The sequence below is a fragment of the Numida meleagris genome, chromosome 1, assembly GCF_002078875.1.
Source record: "Numida meleagris isolate 19003 breed g44 Domestic line chromosome 1, NumMel1.0, whole genome shotgun sequence".
Classification (NCBI taxonomy): Eukaryota; Metazoa; Chordata; class Aves; order Galliformes; family Numididae; genus Numida; species Numida meleagris.
Window position 1 is genome coordinate 177525115 of NC_034409.1, and position 18561 is coordinate 177543675.

At 40.9% G+C, this 18561-nt stretch overlaps 1 protein-coding gene across 4 annotated transcripts in view; it reads right to left on the minus strand.

The window, feature by feature from the left end:
- ZC3H12C (zinc finger CCCH-type containing 12C) overlaps nucleotides 1-18561 on the minus strand; it is a 41619-nt gene that overhangs the window by 7815 nt on the left and 15243 nt on the right. For all 4 annotated transcript variants that reach the window (XM_021380170.1, XM_021380190.1, XM_021380199.1 and 1 more), the window contains exons 2-5: nucleotides 13888-14654; nucleotides 3539-3678; nucleotides 891-1125; nucleotides 174-280 (exon numbers count right to left, since the gene is read on the minus strand). In XM_021380170.1, coding sequence (XP_021235845.1) covers nucleotides 174-280; nucleotides 891-1125; nucleotides 3539-3678; nucleotides 13888-14654 — 1249 coding nt within the window. The remainder of the gene's footprint in view (nucleotides 1-173; nucleotides 281-890; nucleotides 1126-3538; nucleotides 3679-13887; nucleotides 14655-18561) is intronic.

The window sequence follows — 18561 nt, forward strand, 5'->3', positions numbered from 1 at the left end:
ACCGTTCTGTTTCCAATAACTCCAGTGCTCAGCATTTTAAACATTCTCAGGCTAAGACAATAATGTAAAAACCTCCATCTGAAAGTTTTAATTCTGACAGCATTAAAATAAGGCAGGAGCTGAGTCACCAGTTCCAGCAGTACAGAAAGCTGATGAGTAGAAAATCAAATTACCATATGGACACGGTTGCTTCTTATGTTCTGGCACAATAGGCTTCTTCCTAAGAAAATTATCCAGACTTGGGCCATGGCGGCCAAGGGGATCATCAGGAGGCATAAATCTATAAAGCAACAAAAAAGTGTTACAGAAGCAAATGCCTTTTCATATTCCTCATGCACTAAGCAAGAACCTCCTGACACTGTAACCTGCCATGCTAACATCTTTACATCTGGCTGCTTTGAGAGCTCTTCTCTTGAAAATAGCTTCAGCTTTTGATGTCACTGTACCGCAGCTGCACAAGACCGACTTTCTGCTGCAGCACTACCTATCCCACAACAAAAAGCCACCAGCAGTAACTGTAACTGGGCTCACCCCGACCTGGGCTCTTCTACGACTTCATGATTTAGGAGCCGTGGGTACTCAAAACTGCTGGCTCGTTACATCAAGAGAATTTAAATACTACACAGTAGCATACATAAAATATAGCATACACATTGGTATACACTAGAAGAGGCAAACAATTTTACAATGAAAAGATATAAACACAGTGGTATGAAAAAGCTCTGGCAAAGAAGCAGAGTTCAAGTACTTTTAATCAGAATGCCAAATATATGACCAACTATTCCTTCTGTATTCTATGATTTGGGTGGAAGATAACAAATTCATACAAATCTTCAAATTGCCCTTTCCTCGGTTATTTCAGTGGCACATATAAGGATAAAATTACTTACTTGTCATTAACAAACGAATACATTAGCAAGCGTTCATCTATGAACTTCTTCCATTCAGGCTTTTCATTTGCTAGATCCCTGTAGTTATCATTAGAAACAATGATGCCATCTGACTCAAAGGCCAACTTCACTATAAACCGGTCATCGTAGCACACCACCCTTCTCCCTTGCACTCGGCGGGATGGTGTGAATACAAGAATCTTCTCCTTTTCTAATTTACGCAAGATTTCTTGATCTGCAAAGAAAAATAATCAAAAGTTAAAAAAGAAATAAAAATGTATTTCTTTGATCTCCAAAGACACTAGATTTTAGGAAGAAACCCTAGGCATTTAGGACTAACCATGTCTTAAAAGGTTGTATTCCAGCAGAAGGTGTCTGATGTGTGATGCCTGAAGTCAGAGTCAGCAGTCAACTGACAATACTCAAAAAAATACAAACACAACAAAGCCCACAACGAATCAAAACATGGAGTGACTACTAACAGTGCCCACAAGAATTAGAAAATGTGCATTCTTTACAAACACTCAGGCTCTACCCAAACTCAAAACATCTCCTAAGAAGACTTAAGAAGTCATTTTGTTACCAAATTACATCCCAAGGAGCTTTGAAAGATGAGCTCAGGCTACCAAGCAGGGTAACGTGGACTAAGACTCTGGCTGTAGCACCACTGCACTAAGCACTGGGGCATCCCCACCTTGGGTCACTTCTACTTGCTATCACTCACCTCACAGCAGACAAGACATGAAAGAAAAATGCTATGAAAGAAGAATAAGCAGAAAGCTAAGCAACACCTAAAACTGCAGAAGATGCTTGCGCACTGGCTATGAGTCATGGCTCTTAACAATGATTTAGATCTCAAATAACTATTGTGCAGTGTAAGAAACCTGACAGGGAAAATGTTCTATACAGAAAAAAAAAAAAAAAGACTCCAACAGGAAGAAATACAGCATTAATATTACAAAAAAAACCCCAATATATTTCATGAAAACATTATCTGCTTACTAGAAAAGCCACAAGATTAAAAATGATTTCCAGCTTTCCGTAGTCATTTTTCCCCCCATGTGGCAAATGGTATGTAAGAGTCTGCAGGATGGTGATTTTTTTCCCCATTAAGAAAGAACAAAATATCTGTCATGCCTAGATTCACGGCAGGTAGTAATAAGAAAGATGCAGCTGTTGTTTAGTCCAAGGAGTTTCTCACAAATACGGACAGCGTAGAGCCATCCCCACGTTAGTCATTTCAGACTTTCACAAAATTCCAGGTGGTCACATGCTTCAGACAGTGTCAGCACAACGTGCTTCAGCAGACTGGCAGCAAACAGGCACCCTGCATCCTGCTAAGGAAACTGAAGAACTCCTGTGTCACAGAAGACACAAAGAAGAATCTATGATTCCATGATTCTTCTTCTATTTTCCTCCCACTTACCAGGTCCCTGATGACACACAGCAAATTCATTTTCCATTGGTAGAAAAACAGTCGACCCTAAGACATCCTGCTTTCTCAAAACTCCTTTTTGGGCTTCTAGTCCTAGCCACAGCTCGAGCAAATGTTTCATTTCAATTCTAAATAGTCAAATCCTTGCTACTTAGACAATGCTCTTCTCATGCCTCAAACACTAATACAGTGAAAACACTTGACTAAGACCAGCTCAAGCCTCAAGACAGGTTAATACATCTTCTTTCCCAGGTTGGGTTTTCTCTATTGCCTTCGCGATAAGCTACACCAAATGTTTACCTCAGCATATGTTCTCCTTCAAGGGAAAGACTGCACACTGCCTATGATGAGGGGTAACAACAGCTTTCCAAATACTTTTTTTGCCTTAACATGTACGTTCTAGCACCAACCAAGCAAATGAAATGAAGTGCTGTAAAGATCTTTCTAGATCTTCAGAAATGCACATGGAAATCAAAATGTGCTTCCATATTCCTTTAGTAGTCATCGCTATTATTCTCATAAGCTTCCTTTCCTTTAAAGGCAGCCATGTTTAAAAAGCAAAAAAAATTAATAATGAAAAAAAAGCTCTGATTCTCCTCTGACATCAGAGAAGACCTCTTCAATGTCATGGCAGCAGGAAGACAACCCTCCAGCCTTCATAGAGAAACAAGAAGTTGGATAAAGAAATAACTGCCTCTACATCATTTTTTTTTTTTTTTGAGGGTAAACGTATTTAAAATAATTAAAAAAAACTCAGCAGCTTCCTCACTCGTTACCAGTAACGCTCCAAAGGGGAACTGTTCCATTGCCAGGATCATTCCCGTTGCTCCCAGCGCAGGGCAGTGACTCACTGCAGGTGACTGCAGACAGGGCTGGCAGGCAGACTCTGCTCACCACAAGAAAGATCATTCTGTGAATCACTACCTTCAAACCTCTTCGCTGCCAAGGCTACACAGGCGTAACATTTAAAAACGGCAATTACCTTCCTGAAGAAATCAGTAGCAGCATTAAAAGAAAATGTAGAAGGCAAGAAGAAAAAGATTTGGAGAGGGCATTACTTCGTCCTTTTCTTTCCTAAAGGCTGCAGTGAACTTGGTGCACCTAAGATACCTTCTGTTATAGTCTTTCATTTCTAACAATTTGCCCGCTTGCACAGTAGCACTCACATTGCACAAGGCATCCCAGAAGCCAGTGAAGGCAGAGCAGAGCTTACCTGTGATAAGGGCATCAGGTCTTGACTGTTCTTTCCTCCACGCTGGCACGAACACGGTAACATCTTTGTGGCCTCTTTCTAAAAACCAATCTACTGCCAGTTTGATTCCTCGACACGAAAAGACTTCTTTGTTCCCATGGCTGAAACACATTAAATTTCCTTATTATGACTTTGCTTTTCTCTGTGTGCACATGGAACACAGTGAAGCACACATCTCCCACCCAACGTCATGTTATCCACGTGCTCCAGGGTTTCTAAAGGCAAACAGGGGTCAGTTTGAGCTTCAACCAAACACTGCCATCAGTTGCATGGCATGGGAGTGGGACAGTAAATCTGTGGAGTATTGTTAGCATCTCCTTGCAGGCTTGACAAAAAGGGAAAAGCATAAACAGTGTGTTAAAAATCCTCACAGCCCAACCAAAAATCTGGTATATAACAGCCATGATGGAGACTTGATAAGGAACAGCTGAAATGTCAACATGAAAAAGTGCAAATTTCTTAGGAAATGCTGGCAACAAATAGTGAGCCCTGAGGGCACGGTGGCAGAGCCCTGCAGGAGCCCAGGGAGCTCCCCTCAAGCTCAGACAGAGGAGGAGGATTCCAAAACCAGGCAATCTACAACACAGCTCAGGCAAACTGGAGAGACTGTCCAAAATCAACAAGAGGAAACTAAGAATTTGCTTAGTATTGCACTTAGGAAGGTGAAATTAATTGTGTATTAAAAAAACGTGGAGAGGCACAAGTTCCGCAGAATACGATCAGACACAAGCAAAACAAAAAATGCCTATCCATTGTGCAATAACTGTCTGAGGGAAGGTGAGAGATGCAATTATTTCATTTTCTAAAGGCAGGTGACGCCTCGTCTGACTTCCACATCCAATTTCAGGCACCACATAATATGAAATACACAGAAAAACTGGAAAAAATCCAAAAGAAAGCAAAATGAGACCTATGGGGAAATGCTGAAGAAAGCGCATTTAGTTAATCTAGGAAAAACGAGCCTATGGAGGAACAAAACTGTCTTCAAGACATTGAATGTAATTAAAACAGAGAATGCCTATCAACCATTGGGCCCCCACAGAAAAGCTCTGGCCCTGGGGAGGCTGCAGAGGTGGCCTCTGGGAGGAGAGGCTGGGGCTGCCTCACGCTGCACACAGCTGGTTCCAGCCTTTTTTGCCTGCAGTTCTACTTGGTAAGCAATTTCCCTGCCCTTATTTTGAGTTTTCTTGCTCTTGTTCCTCCTGTTTTTCCCTTGTCCCGCTGTGGGGTGGTGGTGAGCAAACAGCTGGGTGGCTGCTTGGCTCCCGGCCCCGGCCAGCCCACAGCAGTCCCACTGCTCAGTGATGGCAAAGTCAGCACAAAACGCATGAGGAACAGTTAAGCAATACTCTAGAAAAGGCTTTCTAACTGACTAATGGGACAATTTGCCTAGAAATGTTTTAGAATCTGCTCACTGGACACTTCTGGGTACAAGTCAGAGGAGACGGCCCAGGTCCAGGTTCTGTCCCCATGCACACAAAGAGATCAGCAGTTTCCCCGAGGTCCCTCCCATGCTCACAGCTCTGCACAGCAGAAGGGACACACAGGGTGACAGCAAGCTGCTAGCTTTCGCCTCACTGGCTTGCCATGTCCTGTATGAACACCTCCTCATCTGCTTTTCGAAAGGTAAGAGAATTCAACCACCAAGAAGTGATTTGTGGGAGGGACAACATGGGGACAGCTAGTCACCTAAAAGCTCTTCATACTGAGAAGTTTATAGGGAAATGCAAGCCCTAGAAAGTTACTTAAAAACTACTGTTTCTCTTTGTCCTGCAGAACCATTCTGAAGCACCTGCTGCTTCATGTTCTTTGACAGTCTGAGGGAGCCTGAGTAACGGTGCAATGGGTGAAATAGCGCCGCAATAGTGGGAAAAAAGGAGAAGCTGTTTAGATTTTAAATGCCTGCAGAAGATGTGGCATGCACCCTTGGAGGCACTCAAGGCCAGGCTGGATAGGGTCCTGGGCAGCCTGATCTGCTGGGTGGCAGCCCTACCCACAGCAGGGCGTTGGAAGTGGATGAGCTTTAAGGGCTGTCCAACCCAAGCCATACTGTGATTCTACCATTCTTGTGAGTCTACAAATCGAAAGACAAGGAGTTGTGGCTAACACATCTCGCAAAGCACTGACCTCAGCAGAGGCTGTGTTGGATGTCACAGACTCCACACACACACACACACACACACCAAAAAAAAAAAGAGAAAAACAAAACTAAACAAAAAAGTTTGTGGGTTTTAGCTGGCACAGGGATAGTTACTTCTGAGCGCTGTAAGGTTTCCTCTCTGCACGCCTCAGCCTCCCTGGCCGTAAGGCCTCCCTCGCAGAGCTGATACAAGAAGTTACTGCTCACGCTATCAGCAGGCCACGTGCAACCATACACATGCTGGAATCCATTTTAAAACAGTTGGGAAGGGTTTGTTCCAGCTTCTAAATTCCAGTGAAATCACTGTACTGTTATTACTCTAAACAATCTCTCCGGTTTCCAATGGACAAAACCACTCTTCACTCCTTACAGAGAACAAGTGTTTTGTAAGGCTGTGTTTTAGTAACAGTATGAACAGTACATTTCTTCCCATAAATGTGAGAAATCATTTCTGGAATGAGACCCTGGCCTGAAAGAGATGAGAATTCTTTCCTGTTGCTTTCCATCGGGTTGGAATTCAAGCCACACTGCTCAAGGCAGAGCGAGGGAAGGGCAGCTCAGCCTAATACAAAACATTAAAATCCTGCTGCTCAGAACATCAATCTGGAATATACTTAAACTCTACATGACAGAAGTGGGCAGTATGTTACAATGCATACAAACTTTTAGGCATTGCTGAGTAAGAAGAATTAAAGTTCCCACAAGTCTTCACATTTTTCTGCCACTTTTCTGATACATGCCCAAGCTAGTATTATAACTGATACACAGTCCAATAAATCTAAATTATTAGTGAGAAACTCTGTGAAAAAGATGTGATTAAAATTTGTTCTTTTCTTCTATTTTGTGGTCATGCAAATTTGATGCTCTCCTTTCCATTATCTTTTTGCTTCATCAGCTTTATGATACATCCTACGATGAAAAGACTAAAATCATGTTTCTTCCTCTGCCTTTCTTCCTTCTGGTTAGTTGTAAAGAGGAGAAATATTTCTACTTCTTGCATTTTTTTTTTTCAATCTCTTCCCAAATATTACAAGCATATAGAGGCTCAGGGCAGCCAGGATGACAGTAATAGCATATCAGTGTGTTCTGCTTTGGCTGTGCCTGCTGACTACATGTAAACCACTGCTTCAAGTTAAAGGAACATAGAGAATATTTCTTAAGCAGCTATTACTATTCCATACCATTCATGGATGATTTTTTTTGTTATATTTAGTCTCTTAATAGATGTGGCTTCACTTTTAAAAGAATAAAAAGTAGCAGTACAACCCTGAACACTTCCTGAACAAAACCAGTCAAGCATTTTCTAGGCTAGCAGAGTCAGTAGAACAGTGGTAAGATACCAGATGAAATCATTTTTATTTTCCCCGTTTCCTTACTTGCCCCCAGATTCGATTTTCAAGTGGTTAAATCGTTAAAAAGAGTGAAGTATGTTCCTAAAACACTGACTATAACAACAGTTGCAAGACTTCTGGTGTGTTCTCATGCAATATTCGAACCAATATTTGGCTCTCAGATTGAAGGCTGCAGGATACACACACGCTAATGACATCAGAGCTGAAGGCAACACTAATGTCTGTTGCAATTCATCCACAGCTTTTATCTAAGCGAAATCTGGACACGAGATACTTTGCAGGTAAAAGCATATTGATTAGAAGCAGGAACAACAAAATGTAGATCAGTCCAGTAAACTTAGAGGACTACCAAACTATTTCCTTCCATCACGTAACAGTAGAAAAACAGCCCGTAACAGGGCGACGAGCATTTCCACCCTGGATCAGTGACTCATTAGGCTGGCAGACTGGTTTTGTATCTAACCTCAACCCTTTTTTAAAAAAAATCTCTTTGAAGTTCCACCAGTTTCTTGCCCACAATAAATTGTCTCAAAGCACTTCTCAGTAACCTGGATCTTCCATCCGTTCTGCATTTGCTCCTTATCTGTACAATGTGATGCAGGTGTGATGTGGATAGAACAGTTTCCAAATGTGTTTTTCTTTCCATTAGACCATGACAAATGACTCCAATGCTTTGTGGTCTTTGAAGGAGCTCTGGAGGCTGTAACACCACATGAAATGCCATTTCAGGGGTATGGAAGTGCTGCCGCCAGCCAGACACGCGGGTGCCTGACCGAGATAGAGTCATGCATGCTGCAGCCAGACTTCAAACCAGGCAAAGAGAAGTTGCACTCAGAGCTGCCAGTAACAAGCTCCCAGCCACATGATCATTACTTGTTGGAAAAGTATTTTTATCTATTCCTTGAAGCAGTTTCTCAAAATAAGCTAAGAAACAAGGCAGACCATGGAGGAAACACTGCTTTAGGCTACCAGTGAGATGGATGCCTGAATCCATGTTCTTGTGTCTACGGAGCTCAGCAACAGCCTGAGAAGAGGCTAACGTAGCTAAATTGTTAGTGTAATTATTTTAATATGTCTGCAATTTAATTGTTAGATGGAAACTACATCTGGCATGGAGGAGATAACTCAAATCATCCTTTGGTTGACAATGCACAGAGTAATTTCCAGCTGTGGAAAAACTATGTAGACTGGGTATCAGCAAAACTTTTACTATGGTCAAATGACCTGCACCACGATTAACGCACGTGGACAAGGCTCAGAGTCCTAAATGGAGATGCCTAACATTTGTTTAGGCACCTATGGGTATCTCACACATCCTTCTGAGCAACACCAGCGCTGTCACAGCTGCCAGATGCAGATGTGCATTTCTGACCCTGCTGAGCACCCAGACCATCCAGCTGGATGGATGGCTGGGCACGAAAGCTGTAAGAAAACTGCAAAATGCCTTTGATAGAATCACAGAATCATTTGATTTGGAAGGGACCCTTAAATGTCATCTTGTCCAATCCCTCTGCAATGAACAGGGACACCAACAGCTCCATCAGGTGCTCAGAGCCCCGTCCAGCCTGACCTGGAGTGTCACCAGGGACGGGGCATCCACCATCTCTCTGGGCAACCTGTTCCTTTCTTAACTGAGAGTGCCCTAAGTCAGCATCTTCCTCTCTCAAAGAAAAGTTAGTAATGCAATAGTTATCTCAGGATCTGTCCTTGAGGAAGGATGTACCTCCAATACAGCTCAATGTTTTCCAAAAGGGCAAGCAGAAGTTCAGTGCCTACATCATCTTGGAATTCTAAGGGTGAATTTTTAAGACAAATCTGATTATTCAGAACAAGATTCCTCATTTTCACTAGCAAACCCAGACAGCATATGGTCAAGATTTCAGTTATTTTTCCTATGTAATTCTGAAATTGTTTGAAACAAAATTCTAATACAGTAAGTACAACCTCCAATTAATTGCTAATCAACGTTGTCTTCATGTTACTGTCACTGTGAGCACAGCAAGGTTCAGACATTCTTGTCTATGTTTTCAGCACAAAGTTTTACATAGATTTACTTAAAGTGTTAAACTCATTCTTCTTCCCATTAGCAAAGAAAGTGAAGGTACCCACAATAGCCAGGTGAAGCTAACAAACATGGGACAGAAAGTACGTGAACAACACAGAGAAAATTTTCCACTTGTTTGTGTAGCTAACAACTCTGTTCCTCAGTCCTTGCTTTTGGTAACAAAAGCTGAGCTTCGATTCAGAGCAGCAACTGGTTTCAGGCAATTTTCAGAGTCCCATGCTTATCCTTGAAAAAGACAAGCAAGGGAAAAAGACTCTGTTGAATACACCACAGCATATTTCTCTCTTCAGAAGGAACTCTCTGAATCTCAGCAGTAAAAAAGGGACAAAACAGAACCTCAAAGCCTTGTTTCTGTTGTCTCATGGAAGAACAGGACCTTCTCCCCTCCATTCTTGATGGCCGAGGCTCAGAAGCGGCAGCCTGGGATGCACAAAGAGCAGGTCTGGGAACATACTGAAGAACAGAGAGCAGACGGGGTGAAGAGCTGATGATCGGTATTTGCTAGATGAGCAAAGATCACCTTTTGCCTTCTTCACTTATATAAACGGAAAGTTTAGGTTTGCTTAAAGTTCAAATGGGGATACAGAACTACTATGGATGGAAATGTGTTACCTGCTTAGTAGTTCACACTAAATAAGGCACCAAGTGCATGTTTATGTCAATGGACAAATGCTTTTCTTACCCTTGTGGACAAAGGCTCTGAATTACCATTTTGCACTACAACATCATCAACTACGTGCAAGAAGAACACTCTTCTGTAGTAGGATTAAATATACCCAGTTTTCTACAATGCCAGTGTATGTCACTGCTCAGGTACAGTATAAAAGAATCCCAGTTTCCTACCACTCAGTCCAATCTCACCCCCAGTTGTGTTAAGTGTGTATCAAGAGCTCTACAGCTGCTCTAGGGTATTATCTCATCTACTGTTCAGTTCCAATTTTAAACCTACATACACGTGCACACAAATCAGTCTCATTCCTTTCAAGGAAAATTAGCAGCTCCTTTTAAAAATAATAATTACAGTAAATGGTATCAATTATTATAGTAAGGTAGCATCAAGAACTTGTCTTATGACAACATGAGGTAAGAATACAGCTCAGTATACCCAGTCCAGTGAGAACATAGGAGAAAGCTCCTAGGAATCTCTCTTGAAAGACAAGCTATGGTCTTGCTTTTCCTGTTAGCAGCTCCAAAGCAGGCTAGTTGGCAACACCTTGGAACGGCAAAGAGGAAAGAAAAAGAAAAGACCATGCCAAGTCACAGAAGTACGGTTCTTTTAACAGTATCCTAGACATATAGATATGAACATTTGAATAAGATTTTCCGAACTGTGGGTTCTTTTTTCAAACAATGTTCTTTTGCATATGGAAGCTCAACTTATTTACTATTACCTATTTTCCTGAAAGGATGAGGCTACCTTGCAGGTAACCAACTGGTTGCACAGCTGACATCAGCAACAGGGATGCACCTTCTACAAACACGGGATTGAACCTCCTTCGTAATTAAGGACTAACCTCTAGCTAACGATGGAATCCACTTGACTAAGTAGAACAAACATATCTTTGTCATCTGGCTGAATGAAAACAGAGCAAAACTGTCTTTTACCATCTGGCTGGCCAACACTGCAACACACAAGCAGCCCAGAAAGTTTTTAGAGTGCACCGATGATAACTTCTTGACACTGGTGACTGAGGATCGAACATGGCAACCTTGCTGTACCTCAAACTTACAAAGAAGGAAGAACTGATCAGGGATGGGAAGGTCAGGGGCAGCCTTGGCTGCAGCGACCTGAGTGGAGGAGTTCAGGATTCTGCAAAGAAAGAGCAATGGAAAAAGCAGGATCACAACCTTGGACTTGAGGAGAGCAGACTTTATTCTGTTTAGAACAATCCCACAGGATATGGACCTGGAGAGAAGAGACAGGGTACCTGGTGACAAACGATACTGAAAAGCTGAAGGTACTCAATGCTTTCTTTGCCTCAGCTTTTATTGGTAAGATTTGCCTTCAGGAATCCCAGGCCCAAGACCAAAGGGACAGTCTGGAGCACAGAAGATTTTTCCTCAGCAGAGGTTAGGGAACACTTCAACTGAACATTCCTAAGCCACTGGGCCCTGAGAGGATGCACTCAGGAGTGCTGAGGGCCTTGCTGATTACAAGGCCATTCTTGGGAACCTCTAAAAGGTCACAGTGAATGTGGATGCTCCTGAGGTCGGGAAGAGAGCAAATGTCACTTCTATCATCAAGGAGAGCAACAAGGAGAATTCAGGCAATTGCAGGCTGGTCAGCCTCACCTCAATCCCCGCGAAGGTGATGGAGCAAATCTTCCTGGAAGGCCTTTCCAAACATATTTAATACAAGAAGGTGACTGAGATAGTCAAATGGAGCTATGAAGAGCAAATAACACTTGACCAATCTCACAGCTTTCTATGATGAGATGTCTGTCTCAGTGGATGAGGAGAGCTGTGGATGCTGTTTATTTTGAGGTTTAACAAATAAAGCTTTTGACACTGCCTCTGATAACATCCTCACTGATAAACTAATGGAATATGAGTGGCATAAGACGACAGAGGCAGAGTGAAATCTGGCTGAACTGCTGCACCCAAAAGGTTACGATTAGTGACATAAAGTCCACTTGGAGGCCAGTCACCAGTGGTGTATCCCAAGGGACTGATACTGGGGCTAGCACTTCTTAATGTCTTCACTAATGACCTGGGTGATGGGACAGAACACACTCCGAAACAAGTTCACAGAAGACACAAAACTGGATGGAATGGCTGATACACCACATGGATATGTTGCCGTTCAAAGGGACATTGGCAGGGTAGAGAAATGGGCCAATGGCAGCCTCAGCAAGTTCAATCTTTGAAACTCAACCGGACATGGCCTTGAATTGACACTGCTCTGTACAGGGTGACTGGACTAAAAGATTCCTTCTAAACTCAGTGATTCCATGATTTACAGCTGGTGACAAAGAAATAAAGACCTGTTAATTTGATTCTTGGATATAATCAGTTAGTATAACTTTATATATACTAAGGCCCTCTACTACATGTATCATAAACTCACACTTGGCCCATTTTATGTAGGTGGTCAAGGAAGTAATTGAGAATAGAAAGTCATAACCTAATTACTTAAACTAACAGCTGAATAAATGTTAAGGAAAAGCAACTGAACAGAAGCTACTTGGCCTCTCCTCAAATATGAGGGCAGCCTACAGCTTTCACATGAGGAGAGCAGAGAGGAAGTGTTGATCACTGTTCTCTGGTCAGAGTGACAAGATCCAAGGGAACGGCATGGAGCTGTGTCAGGGGAGGGTTAAGCTGCGTGCTACAAAAAGGCTCTTCACCAGAAGGTGGTTGGGCCCTGGAACAGGTTCCTCAGGATACTGGTCACGGCCCCAAGCTGATGGACTTCAATGGGCATTTGGACAACACATTCAGAAATGTGGTTTCAGTTTCAGGTGGTCCTGTGTGGATTTGGGGTTTGGACTTGGTGATCCTTGATGGTCCCTTTTGACACAGGGTATCCCCTGATTCTGTGATTCTACTTCTCGAATCTGTTTGATGCAGTTAGTGGGAAATGTTGCACCAAAGTTCAGCCATCATGTCTGAGCTGTGCTAACTAGCTAGCATACAAGAGTTTTGTGTTTCTGTACAATGCAATTCAAATTTATTTTAGCATCAAAATAGTGTTTGTTCAGCTGGATGTAACTCCTTTACAACTCAAGCTGAATGATACATCAGGTGGAAGAAACTCACTGGAATACCCCATTTAGAAAGAAGCACTACCTGTAATTTATGGGCTAACCACTTTTACTTAAGTATATAAAAACTACTGCATTGCTCTAAAGAGCTGTACTTAAATTTCATTTGAAAAAGCCTCATTTAAAGGTAATCCAATTGAATAGAAAATAATAAAAAGTCTTCAGCCCAGAAGTGTCTTGCACGAACTTTTATTACTATGCTAATAGCTCATTAGGAGACTAAGATTGTCCTTCTAACCTGTGGTGCTAGTAATTGGACGATCCTTATGAGTTACCCAGTGTGTTACTGATCAGTTAATCGATTGTTTATATAGACAAAAAAAGCCACATCTCTGAGCATTTCTGTGTTATTTCCTTTTCTCTCATCACTGAGGAAGAACGAACCTACTGCCCCTTCCCAGACAAGTTTATTGCTGTGCACCAATACTGCTGGGGTCAAACTGGCTGAATGCTGTAGATAGATGTGTCACCTGTGGGTATGTAAGTGAAAAGCCTAAAGGCATAACCTCAGCTATTAATGGCAGTAAAACCTAGCTCCAAATCTGATAATCAACACTCAAATTTTACAGATAAACCACTTACAGAACAACCTGTCAAGGAAAAGTATCCCTTAAGCCACTTTCTTCTAAGTCACTGTTTTATAATCCTGTGTAATCTTACATTTGCGTTGCCCTCCTGCATGTAACTGGATACAATGATTTCTCATAGCAATAGCCCCTAATAAAGGTTTGCTAAGTATACCAAAAGTTAACTATTAGACTGGCAGTGGAAGGAGAGATTTGATAGCCGGTTACACAGGGAGATTGACACCGAACTCTTAGAGACCTCTAACCTGATTACTGGATTGGCATACTCTATAGTTGAGGACGATGACTGCAAGAGAACTTGCATACAGTTTTAGGTAACTATATAGAACATCAGCGCGTGAACCGGACAGTTTAATTCTGTTTCCACTGAAATACAAAAGCAAAAACTTCACCGTCACATACCTCATTGCAACATTGCTGCCATCAATAACTATTGGCCTCAGGTTGTCACCATCCTCCGTCACATCCTCCTGCAGCGGAGATTCTGACCTCTGAGACTCTATGGAAGACGCTTCACGCATTACACTAGTGTTAGCATTAGTTACAGACTGATCTGTCTCAGTTTTATTCCCAAGTTTGACAAGTTCTCCCAAAATATCATTTATTAAAGCATCAGTACCAAGTTTATTTAGTACAAGTTGAACCTGCTCTTCAGAGTAACCCAACTTAAGTGCAAACTCCAGTTTGGTTTGATATTCTTTCACCACATCAGGGGGCTTTTCGACTTCCTTCGGTACTGTCTGAGCCTCTTCTATCCGAAAGTCTTGCAAAATTTCATTTCTTTTAAGTATATGAGGCTCTAAACAAGGAGATCGGCACAGCTGTCGGTGAGTCTTAGGCAATAAATGTGATTCTGATGCAGAACTATTCAGTCTCTCTGAATCATTATCTGAATTTGTGCTTTCTTCAGAGTCACAGCTGGAGCTTCCTGAAGTCTCTTCAGATGCCTCCTTGTCTACATCCTCTTTCCTAGAATTAACCTTATCCATCGTCGGCTTCTCCGCCATTGACCAAGGTACAATTGCATTTATTTGTGTGCCAGTGCTCGCCACATAAAGATGGCCTAAGTCACGCCCTAGATGATCCTTCAAGCCCATGAAGCTGCTGCATGTACTTGACTCCACTTTGCTGTTTTTCTTGTATTCCTGAATATAAAGCGCTCCGTATTCCTAAAGAGAGAACAAAAATGTGGCAACTGGTTACACATCTTATTTGTTTTGTATTTTACTGATGCTTCCTCAGAATTGCACTAAATCTCTCACAGCAAAGATACATGACTTGGATGTTTTTTGAGCACGGAACACTTTTTTTTCAGGAAAAAACTTTTGAAAAGGAGCATACATAGCTAAGCTGAGTAACAACTGATCACTTGTTCTCTTAATGTATGAAAAGCTCTTACTTAGCCACTTCCAGAAATGGGTTTATTAAAGAACAGGAAACCAAACAAGTTTGTTTACTGTAACTCAGAACACTCACCAAGACCGAAAGGTAACCTGGTATTTCCTCTAACTTTAGATGATATTGCAACAATAAAAGAGAAATGCAGCTATAAAATACATCTACTAGAAAACCTTTCACACTAAGCAGCTTAGACTCTCTGTTCAAGAGAAATTAGCATAATACAAGATTAGCTGGCTTATTAGGCAAATAAAAGATGCTAAAATAAACAATTATAACAGAAAACATAATTAAATAATAACTTACTGGTTCTAAAAGGCACTATCAATTGAACTGAATACACTTGAGTTATTTCTGAATTTCCTTATAAAGTGATACTTAAGCGAAGAAAGACTAAGTGCTCTCAGCAGTGCTGCGTTACTAATACATACAAGATGCAGAGGCATGGATTGATCTAATGGCCAATAAAACCAATGAAAGACTTTGCATTGATTGCAACAGGCTACTTGTTAAGCCAGTACGGCAACAAAATTAAATGTTAATTTCAACTCTTGGACTTGACTTGTGCAAGCCATTTGCTAGATCACACTAAATATATAGGAAGAAGTCACATAAAAAGAATGGAAGAAGAAAAACTGCAATTTTTCTTGAGGAATTTAGCATAATGGCAGTTATACATAAATTAGCTACCCGTCTCATCAAAGCATAACGTACATTTCCAAAGGACAGCTTTCTGCCTTTCTCCCTTGTTTTGTTCTTTTAGGTGGGATTTTTTTGCTAAATGCTTCAACCAAAAAAGTAAAACATTATTTCTCACAGATGAAAATGGGCCATATAGAGCAATTGTACTGCAGGGGTACCATAAAAAAGAAAACTTTCCATGAAAGGAAGACTACAAAACAAAGAGTTCTTCCACACTTGCACCTTGCAAGGCAGAATATAAAAGTAATATATAGATGCAAAGGTTTTCACTTGAACATGTCAAATACAGTTCAGACACAGTTAGTTTACCCAAGTAGTTTTAGCTTAAAAAAAATTAAAAATCCAGCATGAGCATTTTCTTTCTAACCCCATAATCCAGTTAAGACTGACTTCTAAGAAAGCAAATATTCTACTTCCAAGTTTTATTAAGATCTGATCTCATTAGAAGAGAGTAAGGCCATAATGCTCTCTCAAACAGCGTATCACGGAATATTACATTCCCTTAACTTCAAGCCTTAGGATTTCACACAACACCACATACTAAACACAAGCAGAATTTAGGAAATGAACCTTTTCACACAGTGATTTATTAACTAATGTAATGCACTTGATAGCACAGTGCTAGTAACAAATCACAACAATATCCCAATAAAAGGATACAGTTAAAAAACCAACACTACAGCCTTCACAGGACTGACAGCCAAAAAAAAAAAAACCCGAAAAAACAACAAAAAACCAACTCTCAAACAAGAAAAATCTCTTGGAAGCAAGGCTGCTTAGCAACAAGCCTTAGTTGCTAGGATGCACTCCTTTAACATACCATCATGAATACTAGCACGGCAAAAGAATAATTTGGTATGAACAAAAGCCCATGAAAAAGAGTGGGACTTAAGTGCGTCTGGTTTCCCCTCTGAGAACAATGCAGCTGCCAAAGCAATCTGGAAGGCCCGACATCATTGTTCCCAAGCCCGCAATCTGCTGGGATGCGAGGAAGTCCCGTTAATGGGCAACACTCCTAAGCTGGCCTGAAAAGTTGAGCTGGCTCATGTACTGCTGGCACCGAGCGCGCTCAGATAATGGGGCGCTGCCTAAATCCGTGTACTGTGAAATGGCATTTCAGCATTGAGCTAAAAGCACAGAGTGGGCTTTTTTTTTTTTTTTTTTTTTTTTTGGAAGTGGGGAGGATGAGGTTGGATATTAACATCATGGAATAAACACATCTTGAAGTGTCCAAGTCACAAGGAGATTTTGTTTGTCGAGTGTTAGTTAAAATAATACTTAAGTCATCTTCTAGTTGCTTCCTTGCTGAAGTTTAAGTGCCTCAAAGCAACTGCAATCATAAAACCCTTCAGTGTGATTAAAAACCTCATTGGCATATGAATGTATTCAAAGATCAGCCTTTACATGAAATATATTTTAGATGATTTGCACATCATCTGCATACAAAAGCAGCCACGAGTTGAGCTTTGTGTCTTGTTGGAATGCACCCATCATCGTTCTTGCATGTACCTGTTCTAAGTCTCTTGTCATTCTCTCAAGGGCAGTGAAACGATTCATCTACAGTAAACCCCAAATTAAAGATATCAGAAATATTTTGCATAAGCAGTATGCTGTTTCTGGCATTTGGCCTGCACCCTGCATGCAAGATTTTCAGAGAAATGTTTGCAATATCTGAACTTTCACACCATATTTGTGGTCAGCAGCATCTCTTGAAATGCAATACATGGGAGCTCCCAATGCAATGCCCTATATGAGACTCATGGATGAGAATCATGAAAATCTGATGTTCTGTTAAACGCTGAGTTGATTATTTTATCTTGATCTGGTTAGCAAAGAACCAATCTATTTGAATGAATTTATATTCCAAATAAATTCCAGTGTACCTTCACACAGGACAATGAAGCTCACAAGAAAACAAAAAAAGGTCACGTTTATTCAAGGAGGAACAACAGATAAGAAAAACTCCTTGCATTCTTTATTTACCACAAACTCTCGTCATGCGTGTAGGTTTTAAAGCAGGCTAACTGATACAACACAAGACCGATGAGAAAAATACCCCCTATGATTTCTGACTCAACTGAGAGTCAAACAAGCAAACAAAACCAGCCAAAAAAATTCTTGTCAAGAAAAGCCTGCAACTTTTGGTTGTGCTCACAGTTGAGTAACAGAATTTATGTAAAGGAAAAAAAAAAAGAGCAACTTCCAATTTGGACATACTTACAGCAACATAACTTTTAAGAACAAACTATAGCCTGATTGAAACTACAGTTTCTTACAGTGGGTTCACTGATAAAGGCCTGAAATGCTGTATTATTGAGTCAAAGACATTTATCAGCACTATGGATGAGCACTGTGCTACCACATGGTAGAACCGTATTCATTTTCCATTTCCACTATTTTCCACAACCATTAAACAACAATCAACTCATTAATTCGATTCACACAACATATTTCTGTTTCTCACAGGAATGAATGTGGGAAAAGAGCTATTCTTTTAATGCGTATTCTGAATATTTGCCACTTGTGATTGAACATAAGAAAAGTAGTTTAATGTGAATTTTGTTCATGGAGGAAAATAGTGCATCTTGCGGCAAAGGAATACAAATTGTGTATTCCCAAAAGACCTTCCAAAAAGTTTCCGAAGATACATTCTACAGCAAAAGAGTTCATCTTGTTTTCGCACAGGAAGTCTTTTTCTAAGTCTTCTAAAAAAAAGATGGGAAATACTGAAATCGCAGTTTGCTGAAACACTGTAATTACTTGTCACAAAAAGAAGCGCAGAGCTGATCAGAAAAGAAAAAAAAATGAACGTATCTGTTACCCAAACCGTAACGCTGCTGCAACAATGCAAATAAAATAATGAATATGTAATAAATACCTACTGCTGTAGTTTCTATGTATTTAATTACCATTGTATTTCAGCGAGTGCTGTTGTCTGCATCATTCTGTCCAACAAAGGAAGGATGTCCCATTGAA